Source organism: Eschscholzia californica, unplaced genomic scaffold (assembly GCF_041429995.1).
Source record: "Eschscholzia californica isolate CP2 unplaced genomic scaffold, dmEscCali1.0.p SCAF_3, whole genome shotgun sequence".
NCBI lineage: Eukaryota > Viridiplantae > Streptophyta > Magnoliopsida > Ranunculales > Papaveraceae > Eschscholzia > Eschscholzia californica.
In genome coordinates, this window is record NW_028238420.1 from 10169497 (window position 1) to 10188175 (window position 18679).

Consider the following 18679-nt stretch of genomic DNA (forward strand, 5'->3'; position numbering starts at 1 on the left):
CTTCTTCTTTGACTAGATTGATAGTAATGGGAATTAGCTCACTTTCTCCTCTCTACTTGATGTGGTAGAGTAAGAAAGCTTAGAGAGAAATTCCACACCTTATTCTCTGCCCTAAGAGTGTTTATATAGAACCCTAATAAGAATCCACCTCCTTTTAGGTTTCCTAAAACACCCTTTAGAATAAGATTTAGGGAAATAGTCGAAAATAGCAACTATTGGTATTTTCTCAATTCCCCAAGGAGGAGGTGTCCAAAAACCACGAAAATTGGCAGATATAATGTTTATTATATCAGAAACTAACCCTCCAAAATTCAGCCCAATCCGAGTCCTAGAAGTACCCGAACCGGTCTAGGCCCAAAAACTCTGTTTTTGGCCTTTTTGTACTATCTTTGCCTAATTCCTTTTTAGGCCTATGAGATATGTTTATGGGACACTCCCATGATTATATCTCACTCCCACTAGTCATATCCTAGATCAATTTGTCACTCTTATGTGTAACCCGTTGTAGGATCCGATCGAAGTTAGCCGCGAATTACTTCGTAATTCGACGATCGTAGTTGGTCTCTAGCTACAACTCTACGATCCCTAAATCAATCGGACTTGATGATCTTCCACATCAATTGTCCTATCCGACAAATTGTTCGCATTGTCACCTTGGTCGAAGGACATCTCCTTCAACTCCTTCAGACTCCCACTTGGACTTAGAACAAGTGCAATGCCTCGATTCCCGTGTCAATTTAGTATCCCATCTGATACGTCACATCATTCAGACTTTCTTGATATCCGAGTACAACTGTAAAAGACAAACGATTAACTTTTAATCCGTTTGAGCGCGGCCACGCATTTTCAGTTGCTACTCATCAAGTGGCCTTGAGACACTTTGTACCTAATGTGATTAGGGTGACACAATCCATTCTTGCGCTCCCACTTAACTTCATGTCTATCCTGTCCTTCCTAGTATCCGTCTTTATAACCTCCTTTTACGGCTCGGCGTTTAACGGAACCAAAGTCGGGCATTCCTTACATAAGATGAGTGGAGCACTCATGTTTTGAGGAATCTCTCCAATTGTCTTTATGAGAAGTATTGACGTTCATCACGAATGATGTACTTCTCATTTGAGGGTTATCCAGTGTATAAACCTTTTATACACCCACGTAGTCGAATAGAATATACTATTCCTATAGCCCATGAAACTGCGCTAACCCATCGACTCCCGTGCTAGTCTTCGTGAGTCATTGTTGTCCATGCAATGACCTGGACCAGGGATTTTTGATAATAAATATTCCAAGTTCACTTAATAGGATTTCATTCATCAGATCACGTATCTGACAAACCTATTCGGAACGTTTTATTATCTATGGACTGTCGTTTAAACACTAAACCAAGTTTAGACGACTGGTGAAATAATTCTTATTATTTCTGATAACGAGAGTTGTAAATCTGAGCCTCTTCCGTAGAACTCCTTTTACCCACTCAGTTTTACTTGTCGAGGTTTAAAATTACACCTTATGCCTTAGACTGTGTATGAATCTCATACTATGTCTTAGGTGACAGTTTAGTTTGACTACCGTGGTAGTCGGTTTTAAACTTTGCTTATTATCAATTAATTTGAAGATTACTATCTTCAACCTTGATAATATCTAGTAATCTTTACTAGAGTTAAGGCCTTTAATTCTTTGTGTAGTATTTGCAACAGTTCCCGGCTTAAAACACTTTTAGCCTACTTTCCTTCCATGTCTGGAAGTTTGCTACGATGACATGTTCAACTTTGTACTACTTCATCCTTTAGCCTTCTAGGATGTACTAAGTAGTGTTTCGGTTTTCCAATCCGAATTCGGATGTTTAAATGCTAATCATGTCCAACATGATTGACTTTATGTTTTCGAACATAAATGTCTCTCTCATGCGTGCTAGCTCATCGGTGTCTTTTAGACTCCGAGTTTTGCAACGCCCTCTGTCATGAGTTTTTGGGTCAAAATTCTTTTAGAATTTCCGAGTCTTAGATTTTCTGTTTCGGATCTCAAGCATCTCAGCGTACTGAGTCTCTCTAATCCTATCATCCTTTTGATCTATGCTTATAGATCTTCAGATGCCCAAAATGGCATTTTATCCTTTTGTGTGTGGTCCTTTATTGAGTCAGTTCGTTACTGTTATACAACACCTTATGTCGTACTCAATCTTTTGTATGTACTCTGCATACGGACCCGGAAGGTTTGTTTACTCCCACTTACCTTCTTGAAACTCGTGATTCAAGATTTTCTTCATTCTCCAGGAATCAAATTTCTCTGATTGCCTTTTGAATCGAAGATTCTAACTCTTGCGTGCTTTTAATCCGTCGATAGATTTCTGAAGCATGCTCGTGGACATAACTTGATTGGAAGAATCTTTATTCTTCTTGTCTCGTTTCGGGAAACACGAATGTTTCCATCCTTCTCAGTTTTCTATTTTGGAAAACCAATTTAGGTCTTTTGTTGACTTAAATTATCAAGCTTCATGTCTTGACGAGATATGGATTCCACGATGATTTTGGGTTCTAGCCAAAATCTAGAGTCAGTTTCCGTTTCTGCGCAGGTCTTTTATCTCTTCAGAAATAACCTTTATTTTCTGTGTCTTTGAGATTTTACCTTTTAGGGCTTTTGAACAACAATTTGTAATTTTCTCAATTACTTTAAGATATTCCTTTAGAGACACTTTCACTTGTTTTGAGAGTTCTCCGGCGAATGACATTCGCTTTTGTGCGGTGGGTTTATAAGATCATGTCTTTAACCTTTCCTTTTCCGAGGAGCCGCAGTTTGTTGCTCTTGGTCGACTTTAATCGTCTTGTACAAGTTTCATGATTGTTCTTCATGACCCTCCATGATTTTTCTCATGATCGAATTAAATCGACTTGTACTTTTCTCCCACTTATTCTTTTAATAATTAGTGTTTTCTCCCAGACTACTAGGTGTGCTAATTATTAGAAGAATACTATCATGAGCAACAAACACTTTGTTCTCATGATTAGTTATGGAAGAAGCCCAAATTTCTTTTAAAAGAAATTGCGTCAGATATTAGCTAGTTTTGTAATGCTTTTACAAGCTTAGCTGTTAGACGGAATTTTGGTAAGTGTGAAAACAATCGTTTATAGAATATGTCCCAAAATATTCGGAAGACTGGCTTAAACCCATCTTTGATCGAATTATGCATAGCAATGTTCGATTGCTCCCACTGAATCCACCATCCGTCGGATGTGTTCCATGGAGCAGAGTTGGGAAACTGTTTCTCAACTCCTTTGATGGTTATCAAGTGTTTGACTCAAGTTTTCACTATCTTGTCAAAGTGATTCTTTACTTCGGTTTGTACTTTGTTTGAACCTTTCAAACATTCTGACTTATACTTTATGATTTGTACGTTTCCATACTTCATGAAGTTGTCAGAGTATGTATTTGAAGTTTCTCTCGTTAGCTTCTGCAAGTAAACTTATAGGTCTGCATAACACCGTATGAGTCCTAATAGATTACTAGTCTTTATGCCTTTTGAAAAGGGTGACTTTGTCAATTAGTCCTTAAGACCCAATTGACAATGCTGAAGTTTAATGAGTTTGAATCTCTTGATTTTAGCCATTATCAATGTTAACCTTCAGTTAATTTTATCACTGGTTTAAAACATCAGACGTTTCTAGAAGAACAAAATAATCACTATTAAGTTCTAAGCTAGATCAGTGTCTAAAAGAAGACTTCGATCCCTTTCAGCATCCCTAGCATTACTGCTTCTGCTCCCTCTTGGATCTTTACTTCTTTTAGTCAAGTATGTGATTTCCTTGAGCTCCCACTGAGCCGCTCATCTGGTCTTAAATACCTGATGAAGGAATTTTACGATACTTGTTTTTAACTTTGTTAACAAGGATACGGAATCGGAATTCATAATTCCATTCCTTTTGTCCTCCAGGTGTTAAAGGTAGTTTCCTTTTAAATGGTCTAGCCATTGTTCAGAAACATTCACAGTAATGAGAAATACTCTTGATCATGTACTCGGTAGCTGCTTTTCTTTGATCAAATGTTTGTCTCACTTGACTGATCCTTTTGCCCTTTTGAATCTATTTCTTAGATTCTTTGTACCAAATCTTAAGAACCTTTCTTAGACTGGATATTCCCGTATGTTCTGCTCAGTTTGTTTGTAACAACCTGAGTGACTCATCTAACGTATTATCTATCTTTGTTCAATCAATATTGAATTGGGTGATAGATGTATTCTGTTGTCTTCCGTTAGGATGACTTTCAGATTGCCTTGGAGGTCTCGTACCTCTCCATTTATGACTTCTGTGGGAAATTCTTCCTCAGTTTGTCTTAATGGTTATGCTAGCATTCATTATTCTTCCAAAGAGAATGTTATACGATTGCTTGCAAATGGCATTTGACCTTCTCTTGTATGAGTCAACATTGGGATTGGGTATTCTAGTGACCTTCCTTTTGAATCTGAGAATTATTCTCGGATTCATTCTTCCATTCTAGGAAGTGGATCAGCACCTCCCTTAGGTGTGATTCAATGTTGAAATCGTTTGTGTCATCTTAAAACTACATAAAGAAATGGCAAAGTTTTAAAACTCGTTATCGTTTTTGAAAAACATTAGTTTTCCCACATTATTCAATAAAAATCGTCCCCGATTGAATAAGTGATTCCAAGACCCCAGTTCTTCGAAGTAAAGCGGACGAAGGCCCTACCCTTTGACTCCGTCGTTCCGGGTGAGCGAACTACTTCACTGATCATACCTTATGACTCTTGGTTGATAGATTTCATTAATGAATGACTAATCTATCCTTTTGCCTCGAGTATCCAAGACTCTCTTGCTGATCTCGTTGAGTAGAACCATTTAGACGTGTAGGCCTCTTCTATAGACCTACCCGCATTGTCCCAAGGTAGAGGAGGTACTCTGCGAAGGCCGACCCACCTTCCTCGAACAAGGGCGCAACGATTGTCTTAATCTGGATAGGCGATTACTCAAGATTACTTTTGGGGACTTTTACGCTAGTCTGGCGTTTGTTATAGTGAACTATTTAGCCTAACTAACATCCACGACATAAAGCGTAAATAAGTAAGTAAATGCGCGCGAGAAAGTAAATCAAGCAGACATGGATCCTAGTATGGCCCCTAACCTAGAAGATCTAATCTCCCTTGGTTTTCTTCTTGTTTCGCCTTTTGGTTCGTCTTGGATCGCCATCTTTGAACCTCCATTGATTTCTCCCACTCGCCTTTGGATTTCATCCTCGAGTTTCTTCAATGGACTCATAGACCCTAAACTCTAATTACAAGACTCTTAACGATTCGCAGATCGTATAAACTTGAAATTAAAATTAATTACAAAGCATGCACCCATCCGTGCTTAAAACAAGAATAAAGAAATAAATCTATGGCCATACTAGTTTCCCGCATTCACATCACATGCAATCATATAATATATCAAGGCTAAGAATTATATATGCATGATTATCTTGGGAGATACTTTTGTTGACATCACATGTCACATTACGGACCTTAAGTCTAAATTCGAAGAATTCTACTAATGGTGCTTTTCGGTTTTATCTTTTATGATTTCTAAACTCATCTTTAAGAAAAACTCCGTTTTGGGCTCGAGAAAGCCCGGGTCAATTTCGGAAAAAATATTGGTTTGATTCTTAATGATTTCATAAATCAATTTAAAGAGAAATCCGTTTTGGGCTATTGGATGGCCCGGATTGATTTTGGAATTATTTGGTTGGAATCGGAAAAAATTTTGGCAAAAACTCCCACTCGAATGATGGTCCCTTTTCGTGGTCCGAAAAGCCTCGAAAAAGCCCGGGACAAGTCCTAGACAAATCCCGGCCCAAGCCCAAAAAGGGCCCGGACAAGGTCCGGACATAGCACGGCCCATAGGGCCGGCATGTCCTGGCCGAGGCCTATCAAGGCCTGGTCTCGTCCTGGCCGGAGCCAGGACGCTAGTCCATGTACCAGACGCGTCCTAGACGTGTCTGGTACTGGACCGGACCAGCACTAGGTGTCTCGGACTAGTCCGAGACACCCAGAACCTCCCAGACGCGTCTCCAAGACGCGTCTGGTCGAGTGCTCTGGACGCGTCCTAGACGCGTCCAGGAAGCTCCTTCGCAGCTGCTGGTCGCGTCTTCAAGACGCGTCCTTAGTAGCTGCTCTGGACGCGTCTCAAAGACGCGTCCAGAAGCTTCTGTCGCAGCTGCTGGTCGCGTCTTCAAGACGCGTCTCAGCAGCTGCTCTGGACGCGTCCAGAGGACGCATCCAGGAGCTTCTGGTCCGGCCAGGAAGCTTCCTGGCCGGACACTAGGGTTTTTCAAAACCCTAGTTTCCAAAAAAAAAAAAAAATTTTTTTTTTTCTTATGCAACTCTAAGTTGCTATTTTCCAATTTTTAAAACTTTTCTTAAATTTTTGAAATTCCTTTTAGAACACTTCTAAAAAATTTTAAAACTTTTAAAAACTTTTAAATTTTTCCAAATTTGTTTTGAGAGCTTCCTAAAGTCAAAACTACTCTTTTTAGAACACTTCTAAAATTCCAAAATTTTGTTTTTCAAAAGTTTCCAAAACTTAAAAACAACTCTTAATCAAACCAATTTTGGATCAAAATCTAGGTTTTTGAAATTTTTCAAAGAACAATTTTGAAATCAATTTTGAAAAATCTTTGAATCCAATTCAAAATTAATCAAATTTTATGTTTTAAAATCTTTTTAAACATAACTATCAATTTAATCAAGCATGGATTAGTTTGAAATTCAATCAAATTGAGACTTTTAAAACACTTTTAATCATCAATGTGATTCTCAATTTGAAAATTTATTGAATCCCATCAAATTATGAGTTAAAAATACCTTTTTAAAAACACCTTTTAAAATACTTTTATAAACTCAATTTTCAAACTATCAAGCATATAAATTAGTTCGATTCTTAGCAAAAACTAGTTAATAGCAAGAGGCTCTGATACCACTGTAGGGATTTACACCCTTCTACTAGTGTTTATAGCGGAAATATGACATCTAATGTCTACACTAGTATTCCCAGGATCACATGCAAAACTAGTAATTAATCTAATGGAGATAGTAGATTACCTTAATCGCTTTTCCCTCGAACTAGTTGAATTGATTGAAGAAGACCAAGAGCTTCAAGTGTAGCTCCTCTACTTGGGACACGAGCAATCAATTTGATCTCCCACCTTGTTGTATAGCTAGCACACCAATGGTGGTTGGAAAAGAAGAACACCTTCTTCTTTGACTAGATTGATAGTAATGGGAATTAGCTCACTTTCTCCTCTCTACTTGATGTGGTAGAGTAAGAAAGCTTAGAGAGAAATTCCACACCTTATTCTCTGCCCTAAGAGTGTTTATATAGAACCCTAATAAGAATCCACCTCCTTTTAGGTTTCCTAAAACACCCTTTAGAATAAGATTTAGGGAAATAGTCGAAAATAGCAACTATTGGTATTTTCTCAATTCCCCAAGGAGGAGGTGTCCAAACACCACGAAAATTGGCAGATATAATGTTTATTATATCAGCAACTAACCCTCCAAAATTCAGCCCAATCCGAGTCCTAGAAGTACCCGAACCGGTCTAGGCCCAAAAACCCTGTTTTTGGCCTTTTTGTACTATCTTTGCCTAATTCCTTTTTAGGCCTATGAGATATGTTTATGGGACACTCCCATGATTATATCTCACTCCCACTAGTCATATCCTAGATCAATTTGTCACTCTTATGTGTAACCCGTTGTAGGATCCGATCGAAGTTAGCCGCGAATTACTTCGTAATTCGACGATCGTAGTTGGTCTCTAGCTACAACTCTACGATCCCTAAATCAATCGGACTTGATGATCTTCCACATCAATTGTCCTATCCGACAAATTGTTCGCATTGTCACCTTGGTCGAAGGACATCTCCTTCAACTCCTTCAAAGTATGTGGTCCACAAGAATGAACTTGTGTTTTCATCGATCACTATGTTGAGCCAACCACCAATTAATAATGGATTAAAACTGTCAATCCATATTAGAACTCAAGACAATGGTCCACTAGGTTGTCCACTATCACGGCACCAAACCCGTATTTACATCGACCCACATGTCGAGCCAACCAGTCTTAGTTTGATCAATTATCAGAACTCAAGACCATGGTCTACTAGGTTGTCTGATATCACATCAACACACCCATGTTTGCATTGATCCACGTGTCGAACCAACCAGTCTTAGTTCAATCCAGTAGTATAACTCGAGATCATGTCCACGAGGTTGTCCACTATCACGGCAACAAACTCGTGTTTGCATCGACCCACATGTGGAGCCAACCACTCTTAGTTCAATCTATTTTCAGAATTCAGAATCATGGTCCACTAGGTTGTCCGATATTACATAAAAAAATTGTGTTTACATCGATCCACATGTCGAGCCAACTATTTTAAGTTCTGATTTTATCATCATTTCATAACAACCATTTTTGCAGTCCACTGGGTAGCCTAACTATGTATTACCTAACCCGTGCTTGCATCGACTTTCTCGTCGAGCCAACCACTAGTTGATAATCATTGTGGTCCACCAGTTAGTCTAATTTCATGTTGAAATACCTCTGTTTGTATCGACTTTCACGTCAACCCAACCACTCATAGTTGATGATTAAACAATTAGATACCTCTTTAGGTCTTAAGTTAATGGTCCACTAGGCAACCCACTTTATTGGCGAACCTGTGTTTGAATCGACCTTCGTGTCGAGCCAACTATACTTAGTCTCACTTTGATATCGCTTCTTGAAGTAACATCAAATTCAATGGTCCACGACCACACATTAGCCATGTGTCTGTATTGACCCTTACGTCGAGTCAACCTCTAATCGGGTTAACATTTTCTCACCAAATCAAATTTTGAAGTTGATTCATAATCAACTGATACACTAGCACACAACATACGTTCAAACAACTCAAAACCCCACAAAAGTAGATATTTTCATCACCCTCATGTATATCATAGATATATGTATTGCTACAATCATAATCACATACTTTAGGTTTGACATCATGGCCAAATAAGATATTTCCTCACACGTATCATAGAAAAAAAACACATCGTATCAATAGACATTATCCTTCAAATGGAAAATTTGCACCCATAATTTCGATTTAGAAAACACAAAACACACTTCTTCGAAATTATCACAAGAAAGCAATTCCAAGAACAAATATTCTTGATTGAACCAGTTGCGCAAGACACTGATCAAAGTGTTCCTAATAATGACGTGTCTCACGTCGACAATCAAATCCACAATACAACCCTAGGACCACTAAAACCTAGAGCTCTGATACCATTTTGTAGTGACCCAAATCTCAAACTAACCGCCTTGAAATCGAAGATTTGAGACCTTCAAACTCGATCCATGAGCAACGCCTACCATGAGTGCACAATCAATACCTGAAAAATAAAATAGTTGGGTTAAACGCCAACTGTAGTAGATTTCTACAAACCTAAGTCTCGGGTAGGCAAGCTTAATCCCCAATCAAGGAAAACCTTGAATTTCAGATCAAGTCAATATTAAATAGTTGGGTTATTAGTTTCGAAAAGCATTGCATCATGATATTTACGTCCTTTGATTAATTATTCGATTTTCAATGTTCTCTTATTCTAATCCAATATTAACCCTGATAATACAACGATCTTTCCTCTTTTTCTAGCGGATATAAAATATCATGCTTTTAACTAAGGAAAACCTTTATAGCACCAAACTTGACATGTACGTCGAAAAACACATTATACCAAAAGACACAATCATCAAACTCTCGTTCAGGTATCTTAGACCAATATACAACAAACATTGACTCTTATAAGAATTACAAACAAATTCACCAAACAATTCAGGCCAACAACACATGACAAGTTAGAGTGGATGATGCTAATAGTTGATCCTCACGTGGATCGCAACCTCAAACAAGTAAATAACAATAATAGTTAATAAATACAAACTCACCACTAGAAGGTATCTACCTAGCAGATACATTGTCTAAAGAACAGAAACCATGTGAATTATCTCAATATATTCGTTCATTGGAGACTGTCTTGACACCTTACGCAAAAACTATCATAACTCCTCACTTGAGACTCCGATTAATACACTATTTGAAGCACTGGAAAGTAGATGAACATATCTTTTCAGAAACATAAGAAACACACCCAAATGCGTCATCTGTCAATACCAGATTAAATTTTAATCTAGACTGAAATATAGTAAGGACTGTTCTAATACCTTGTACGAAAACTATTATAACTTCTCACTCGGAACTTCTATCAATGCACCGTTTGAACTAATAGAAAGTAGACGAACAAAACTTTCCAACCATATAAGAAACACACCGAGATTCATCATCTATCAATATCATATTTAATTTTAATCTAGACTGAAATACAGTAAGGACTATTCTGACACCTTGTACGAAAACTATTATAACTCCTCACTCGAAACTCTAATTAATGCACCGTTTGAACTAATAGAAAGTAGACAGACAAACCTTTCCAAACATATAAGAAACACACCGAGATTCATCATCTATCAATACCTGATTTAATTTTAATCTAGATCGAAATACTGTCCCCTATAGATGTTTTATGGAATTTTGATAAAACTAATATCAAACTATTTAATCATTCTTTATAGAAATTATTTGATTAACAATACTAAATCTATCATGGAATAAGTTGAAAGAGCCTACAAAAGAATTAGGAGATAAGAAATCTACCTCTTTTCGTCGTAGATGACTTCAAGACCACAATCATGTCTTGTTCTCTCTCTAGAGAACTCTAGCTCTTTTCTCCTTTTCACTAAATAGAGGTTGCACCATCTCTCTCTTCTATATGCTTCTTTTCAAAAGTGAAGAGGATTAGGTTTTTTAAATCCACCACTATTTCATCCAAACAAAACTGACCTAGACTTTTGTTACTTCCACCCAATATGGTATATAAAAAATAGGGGTGTTACAAAATCTAAGTCAGGATGACTATGTAACGAGTTGTAAAGACAGCATCTCTACGAAGGAGATATTGCACTTTGTTAGACAAAGGACGATTGGGTAAGTCGTCACACAGCCTTCCGAAACAAAAGTGTCTAAATATAACTGCATACCCACTAAACCTAAATCTGCTATAGCAAATAAAAGAGCTTCATACGAGTATGGATTTTAGAAAGAGTTCTAAAATAATGTTTTATCTATGTCGAATAAACATTTTAGATAAAGTTTATTTATGAAAGAAACAAATGGGTTTTTTCACAAACCATCAGAACACAATGAGATTGTTGTTCTCGATGGTTCTTCCTTAAGGATGGTGTTCAAGAAGACAAGTGGGCAAATATTCGAATTTGATTCGAACTGAGTAACATGGGAGTAAATGGTAGCTTTCCAGGAAACTTCTCGATAATTAGGAAGGTTTCACATAATTGTTCAAAAACTCCAAGTGTGAGTCCTTAGAAACCCACACAAAAGCTATTGCGGAGCCAGACTCTGAAATTGAAGTGGAATCCATGTTCGATGTCAAGTTTAGAACTTGATCTAGTTTTCAAACATGACGATACCTGTAAGATACCATTAGATTTTCAAAGTGAAAATCCAGACATGGATGGAAACATCAAGATTTTCCAAAATTTATGATCAAGATAAACAGATTGATAGTAAGAGACTATGAATGGAGTTTTATTCTTATCATAAAAGTCTATAAAAGATCAACTCATACATGAAGAAACAGTAACTCATGGAACTGGTAAAGTAGGCAAACCAAGACGAAGGTCGAGGGATTGTGTTACTAATCAGAGTTGGTATCTAACATTCAAAGGAAAATCAAAGGGTTTGATTTTCTAAAAGAATGAGTTAGAATCTTGTTCGAAAAGAGGGTAAGTGGGAGTAATCAAGTTTTGTTTTCTGTCATGTATGTGAGACATACTTCAAATTGAGAACAACATTCGAAATATTGAAAGAGTTAAAGAACTGACTCAATAAAAGGACACCAGACGAGGGTAAAATAGTTTGGGCATCGAAGTCTATAGTTATAGACAAAGAGATGATAGGACTCGTTCAAGAAAATCTTGAAGAGGTCTAACTAGAAAATCTGAGAGAGAAATTCTACCCATCTCTCATGGCACACTGCTTAGCAAGACTCGGAATCTAAAAAGACCCGATGAGCAAAAGCACACATGAGAGAAATATTTATGCCTTAAGCATAAGATCGATCATAGAGTGTTGGTTGATATTACCTTAACATCTAGAAATACTTGGAGTATGAGATGTCGTCACCTATAAGTTTCAAAGAAGATACTTTGAAATGATAAACAGAGAGCACCTAAGATGCTGAGAATATCTAGGAGAAAATCTCTGAAAGAAATAAAAGAAAGGTTGAAGTGATTCATAAAATGCAATCATCCGAAAATAAAGATACAAAACTTAATAAAGGAAGGACAGGTGAAAAGAGTTTCAGGCTGGGAGTTGTTGCAAAACTCTACCAAGTAAAGAAAATAATTAGAACTTAAGAAGTGTTAATTTCAGTTTAAGAAACTAATAGTGCCATAAGAGTTGATGAAAGCGTTCTTCAGCAAAGATAATAAAATAGCAACGTGAAATATGGATCAGATCCACAACTAAATTGTCACCTTAGAGCGAGCATGAAAGATGTATGAATCTAAGGAATTAGGGTCATATTAGAATGTCCTAAAGACTCGTAAAATTGAGTGCGTGAAGGAGTTTACGTGGGAGCTCATTTTTACGAACTTTTGTTATCCGAAATAAAATAGTTTATTTCGTCATCTAAATTTTGGTTTAGAATTTAGACGACAATCCAAAATAATGAAATATTCCAAGTAGGATTATTAGATACGTGATCTAATAAATGAAACCCTGCTAAGTGAACGTGGAACAATTCCATTATATCATCCCTAGTTCAGGTCATTAAATGGACAATAATGACTGACGAAGTCTAGCATGAGAGATTGACAGATAGTGTTGTTTCTTGGGCTACAAGAATTATGAGTATTCACGTCAACTTAATGGGTGTATAGTATGATACACTAGAAACCCACAAATGAGAGTGCTTCAAAAGTTGAAGAGATGAACGTCAGAACTCTCATTTAGCAAATTAGAGAGATTCCTCAAAACATGAGTAGTCTGCTCATCTTATGTAAGGAATGCCGAACTCTGGTCCCATTAAATGTCGTGTCGTGAAAGGAGGTTATAAAAATGGAAAACGGGTGACGCATGATAGACATGAAGCTGAGTGGGAGTACAAGAATGATATATGTCTTCTTAAGTAAAATTAGAATAAAGTATCTCAAGGCCACTTAAAGAGTAACAGCTGCAAATGCATGGTCGTGCACAAATGGATTAAAAGTTTATCATTGCTTTTGACAGTTTGTTCTCTAGATCAAGAAAGTCTAAAGGTATGACCTATCAGATAAGATATAAAAAGATATGGGAATCGAGCATTGCATTGCACTTGTTCTAAGTACAAGTGGGAGATTGGAGGATATGTCCTTTCGGTCTGAAGGAATGTCCTTCTGAAAGAGTGTCTTTCGACCAAAATGGCAATGCGTGCAATTTGGAGAATAGGATAATGATGACCTTATCCGGAAGATCATCTAGTCCAGTCGAATTAGGGATCGTAATGCGTAGCTAGAAGCCAACTACGATCTTCGGATCACTTCCGTAATCCGCGACTAACATAGACCGGATCCTACAACGACACTAAAAAGTGGTGGCTTGAACGGAGAGAATTGACTAGAGGGAACTTGGCAAATAGATGGATAAGATCCAACTAAATAGGCCCAAACAGGTTAGGAAGATTCCAGACAAAGATAGAACCGGACCCAAAAGAGAGGCCCGAGACAAGTTGAAGGGGTCGCCCAAGTGATGGCCGGCTGGAGCATGGGTCCTCCAGGCCAAGCCCATTAAGGGGGGTGATTTGGCCGGCTATAAGAGAAGGGAAACCTTTGATGGAATCCTTTCCATCCAGGTTTCCCAGTTAAAAAAGGTTTCTGACATTATCTTTTCTGTGGTCCATATTGAAACCTAGTTTGAATATGATTCCAATTAGGGTTTCTCTATATATGGACTAATTAGAGAACAGAAAATGTGTGGAATTTTCTCAAGAGAAAATCAATCTCTCAGACATCTAGAAAGAGGGGTTTTAGAGAAAAAAAAAACTCTCGTTCTATCTATCTAGTCAAGAAGATAGGAGTTCTTCTTCTCAACCTTCATCAAGGTCCTAGCTGACTAAAGGAAGGGAGTTCAAGTCAACCTACTTGGTGTCTCAAGTACAGGAGCTACACTTTGAAGCTCTTTATCTTCCGAAAAGGCGTTGGATTTTAAGTTCGAGGGAAAGCGAATAAGGTATTCTTCTTCCGTTTCTAGTTCATCTTTAGTTCTTGCATGTGATCCTTGAAACTCGTATTAGACATATTAGATGTCTGAGATTCCGCTAACAACACTAGGTGACACCAAAACCCAACACTTTTATCTATTATCTGTGATCAAATCTAGATTACAAACTGATGAAAAATTTATTTTAGGGTCACCATGGAAATTCATATAAAATATTGATCTAGAAGCGGAACTAAAACAAACAATTAAACTGACGTTAAACTAAGTCAAATAATGACTAATTAACTAGAAAAGGAGATGTAATCAAGATAGTTTTTATTTGATTATTCGAAGATGTAAATAGCAAGGACAGACTGAACTCCTTTTATTGAGTTTTAGACACTTCTACATAGATACAAACTAGGAAGACAATCATTACTAAACTCTATTTTTCTTAATTTCCACTAATCCAAATTTAGAAACGGATAAAATACCCAACTTAGAAACTCCTAAATAAAAATGAGAGTCATGATTCAATAAGCTCAACCTCACATGGAGAATTGTGAGTTTGAGTTTGAGCTCCTTGTCCGTTGATCTTCTTAGATCAAAGAAGGTGTAAATAGTACGGTTGTACTACTTAAAAGAGGTAAAAACAATATATACTATAAGACAACTTTTTCTGTTTAATTACATAACCGATTAGAAAACCCGGATGATGGTCCTTGGAGAGTTAGATCAAAAATATTGGCAGAGACCAAAAGGAAAGCTCAAATCCTTAGAAATTGTTCGTTTTATTTTTCCCGAGGACGGCGAACCAGGTTGCTCACTTGTTAGCGAAACATGTTTTTAATTTGAACTTATTTAAAACAAAGGAGATCATTACGACTCCTAACTGCATTGTAAGCCAATTGACGGCAGATTTAGCCAATATTCTTTTGAGCTCGAATAGCAAATAAATAGAGGCAATTGCCTATGTTAAAAAAAAAAAAAAAAAACATAACCGAGATTATGTGGAGACGGAGACCGAGAGGCAAGGTGGCAAATAGTATATGTTGTTTTTACCTCTTTTAAGGAGTACAGCTATACTATTTACTCGTTGTTTGATCTTAGAAGATCAAGGAACAAGGAGCTCAAGCTCACAATTCTCCATGTGAGCTTGAGCTCATTGAATCATGGCTCAATAAATAAAACACCAAGTTTGAAAACTCCTAATTTTAGACCTATTGTGACTTGAATGTGAGGCCTACTTGATCTCTCCACCGTGAGGCCCGTCGTCTTGGCAGAGAGGCCCACAATAATTTGCATCAAATATAGTCAGGCGGAGGTGCGCCCGCTCCCCTGGCTCTGCCCATTTCTCCTTACTATTAGTTAGAAAAGAAAAAGGAAAAAAATTATGTTTAAAAAGAATGGTAGCTTAGTGGTTGTTGGTTTAGTCGAGGCATAAGACGTTCTAGTTCAGCCCCTTACCTATGCCTTTTGTTTTCTTTAGGAAGATAATTTAAAATATTATAGATTTTATATTTCTAAACTATCACTTAATGTTTAAAAAAAGATAAAGAAAAAGTATAGTTAAGAGACTGTATTCACAGTAGAAATTATCGTCTTTAAAACTAGACATACGAATCGATTTTTCTTTCACACCGTTTTAATCTATGGTCAACTCTGTCTAACGTAAAATTTTGGCTCCGTCCATGATTCGATATACATCTATAATACTCTAACATATAATGTATTTGTGTAGATAGTTTTTCTCTCGTTAATTACTACTGTGTTAGCAAATTTTTCAGTTCGGTATATAACTTAGCACTCACTGGATCCAAATCATGGGTCCGCGGCTGAATATACTCTTGGTAAGCAATTTACAAAAAATCAGAAGTTTCTTAAAAACAAAGACTACCTAAATTAGATCAACAGAAATGAATTTCAATCTATCTTCTCACATCTATATTTAGCTAAAACAATGGTAACAAACCAAGGAAACAACTAAAGTTCTGTAGTTTCTGTATCATCTTAAAGAGTAAATTAAACTCCAGCTGTAGGATATAGAAAATTTCAGAACCAATGTATATTTTAATCCACAAATCAAAAAACTAAAAACTGAATCATAAAGATAATAAGTTGGCAGATTGAATTAAATGAACCAAAAATAGTATCTCCCAATCCTTGCATTATCTAGGTATGGATCTAAAACTGCTGGATTAGGTGCTAATTTTAGCATAACAATGAGTTATATAAACGTTGAATCGATGACTTTAAACGTCACCCACACTAATTCAAGTGGAAAATAAAATATCTAAGTGGGAACTAAAGCTAGAAAAGAAGAGGGTTTGAAGGTTTTGTTACCTTTCTGTGAAACAGATACCTTTTCATCTTTTGCATTTTGTGATAACATGGCTGGAGGTGCTGTTGTTTCGGGTGGACCCGTAAAAGATTATGGCGGGAAGGTCACCATGTTCGTGCTCATGACATGTCTTGTTGCAGCCACTGGTGGTCTCATATTTGGTTATGATCTTGGAATTTCAGGAGGGGTGACATCCATGGATGTTTTCCTACTCAAGTTCTTCCCATCTGTATACACAAAAATGCACAATGCAACAGGACATGAAAATCAATACTGTAAATTCAACAGCCAGTTGTTAACAAGCTTCACTTCTTCCCTCTACATTGCAGCTTTAGTCGCTTCCTTTTTTGCCTCGGCAACAACAAGAATCTTCGGCCGGAAAGTTTCCATGTTGGTAGGAGGAGTCATCTTCTTGGGTGGTGCTGCTCTAAATGGTGCAGCCACCAATGTCGCCATGCTCATAATCGGTCGGATACTACTTGGTGTTGGTATTGGATATGCTAATCAGTCTGTCCCTGTCTATCTTTCAGAGATGGCACCCGCAAAACTTCGTGGAGCACTAAACATGGGATTTCAATTGGCAATCACAATTGGTATATTGATTGCAAATCTTGTGAACTACGGAACGAGCAAGATGAAAGGCGGATATGGTTGGAGATTGTCTTTAGCTCTTGCTGCTGTACCAGCAATCATCATGACTGTTGGTTCCATCTTCCTCCCTGACACCCCGAACTCCCTAATTGAAAGAGGACACCAAGAGAAGGCTAAGGTTATGCTAAAGAAAATCCGTGGAACAGAAGAAGTAGAGGAGGAATTTCAAGACCTTATTGAGGCAAGTGAAGCATCAAAGAAGGTGGAACATCCATGGAGGAATATCTTGCAACCCAAGTACAGACCACAACTTGTGATGTCCATTGCTATTCCGTTCTTCCAGCAACTCACTGGTATCAATGTGATCATGTTCTACGCTCCCGTTCTCTTTAAGACATTGGGCTTTGGTGATGATGCATCTCTAATGTCTGCCGTTATTACTGGAATTGTAAACATGCTCGCCACCTTTGTTTCCATCTCCACTGTCGACAAGCTTGGCCGGAGAGCTTTGTTTCTTGAAGGTGGCATCCAGATGCTCATCTGCCAGGTAAATCTCTGTCCATCTTTCTCTTAGTCTTTATCTCACTCTCTCTCGCTCTCTGTCTAAATATATAATACATCCTAACAAAATGCATTTTATATTGTATTCCAGATTCTTGTAGGAGTCATCCTCGGGGAAAAATTTGGAGTAGCTGGTGTCGGATCCATGTCAAAGTCCTCATCGTATCTTGTCTTGTTCTTGATCTGTACCTACGTGGCGGCATTTGCCTGGTCATGGGGACCATTGGGTTGGTTGGTACCCAGTGAGATCTTTCCGTTGGAGATCAGGTCAGCAGGGCAAGCCATTAATGTATCAGTGAACATGCTCTTTACCTTTATCATTGCCCAGCTTTTCCTTTACATGCTTTGCCACATGAAGTTTGGTCTCTTCTTCTTCTTCGCGGGCTTTGTCTTCCTAATGACACTCTTCATTTATTTCTTCTTGCCCGAGACAAAGAATGTACCCATCGAAGAGATGAATAATGTCTGGAAGAAACATTGGTTCTGGGGAAAGTACATCCCAGAGGAAGCCATTATCGGTCACCGCCACTCTCAAACATGAAGGTTGCAGAATACTAGTCAATAATCAATATACATGTATAAAACAACAAAATGATCATTGTTATACTAGTCTGGGCAATTGAATTCCTTTTTATTATTCTCTCTTGTTTAAGCTAGTGTATCAGAATCCAATTTACGACTTCTCTTTATTCATTGTTGTAATCAAAGCAAATGAACAAGAGAAATAACAAACCAAAATCGAACTTTCTTCATTGATAATTGAGGTAACTGTTATAAGCTTACTTTAGCCATCTCACAACTCTTTCGCTATTCTCTCTAGTTTCAGCGGTGTCATTAGTT

At 37.5% G+C, this 18679-nt stretch overlaps 1 protein-coding gene across 1 annotated transcript; it reads left to right on the forward strand.

Moving 5' to 3' along the window:
* Window positions 1-16607: 16607 nt before the first annotated feature.
* LOC147548294 (sugar transport protein MST6-like) lies at window positions 16608-18630 on the forward strand. Its single transcript, XM_086669972.1, has 2 exons — window positions 16608-17825; window positions 17931-18630. The coding sequence occupies exons 1-2, from the start codon at window positions 16737-16739 to the stop codon at window positions 18378-18380; spliced, it is 1539 nt and encodes a 512-aa protein (XP_086526098.1). The 5' UTR covers window positions 16608-16736; the 3' UTR covers window positions 18381-18630.
* Window positions 18631-18679: the final 49 nt, after the last annotated feature.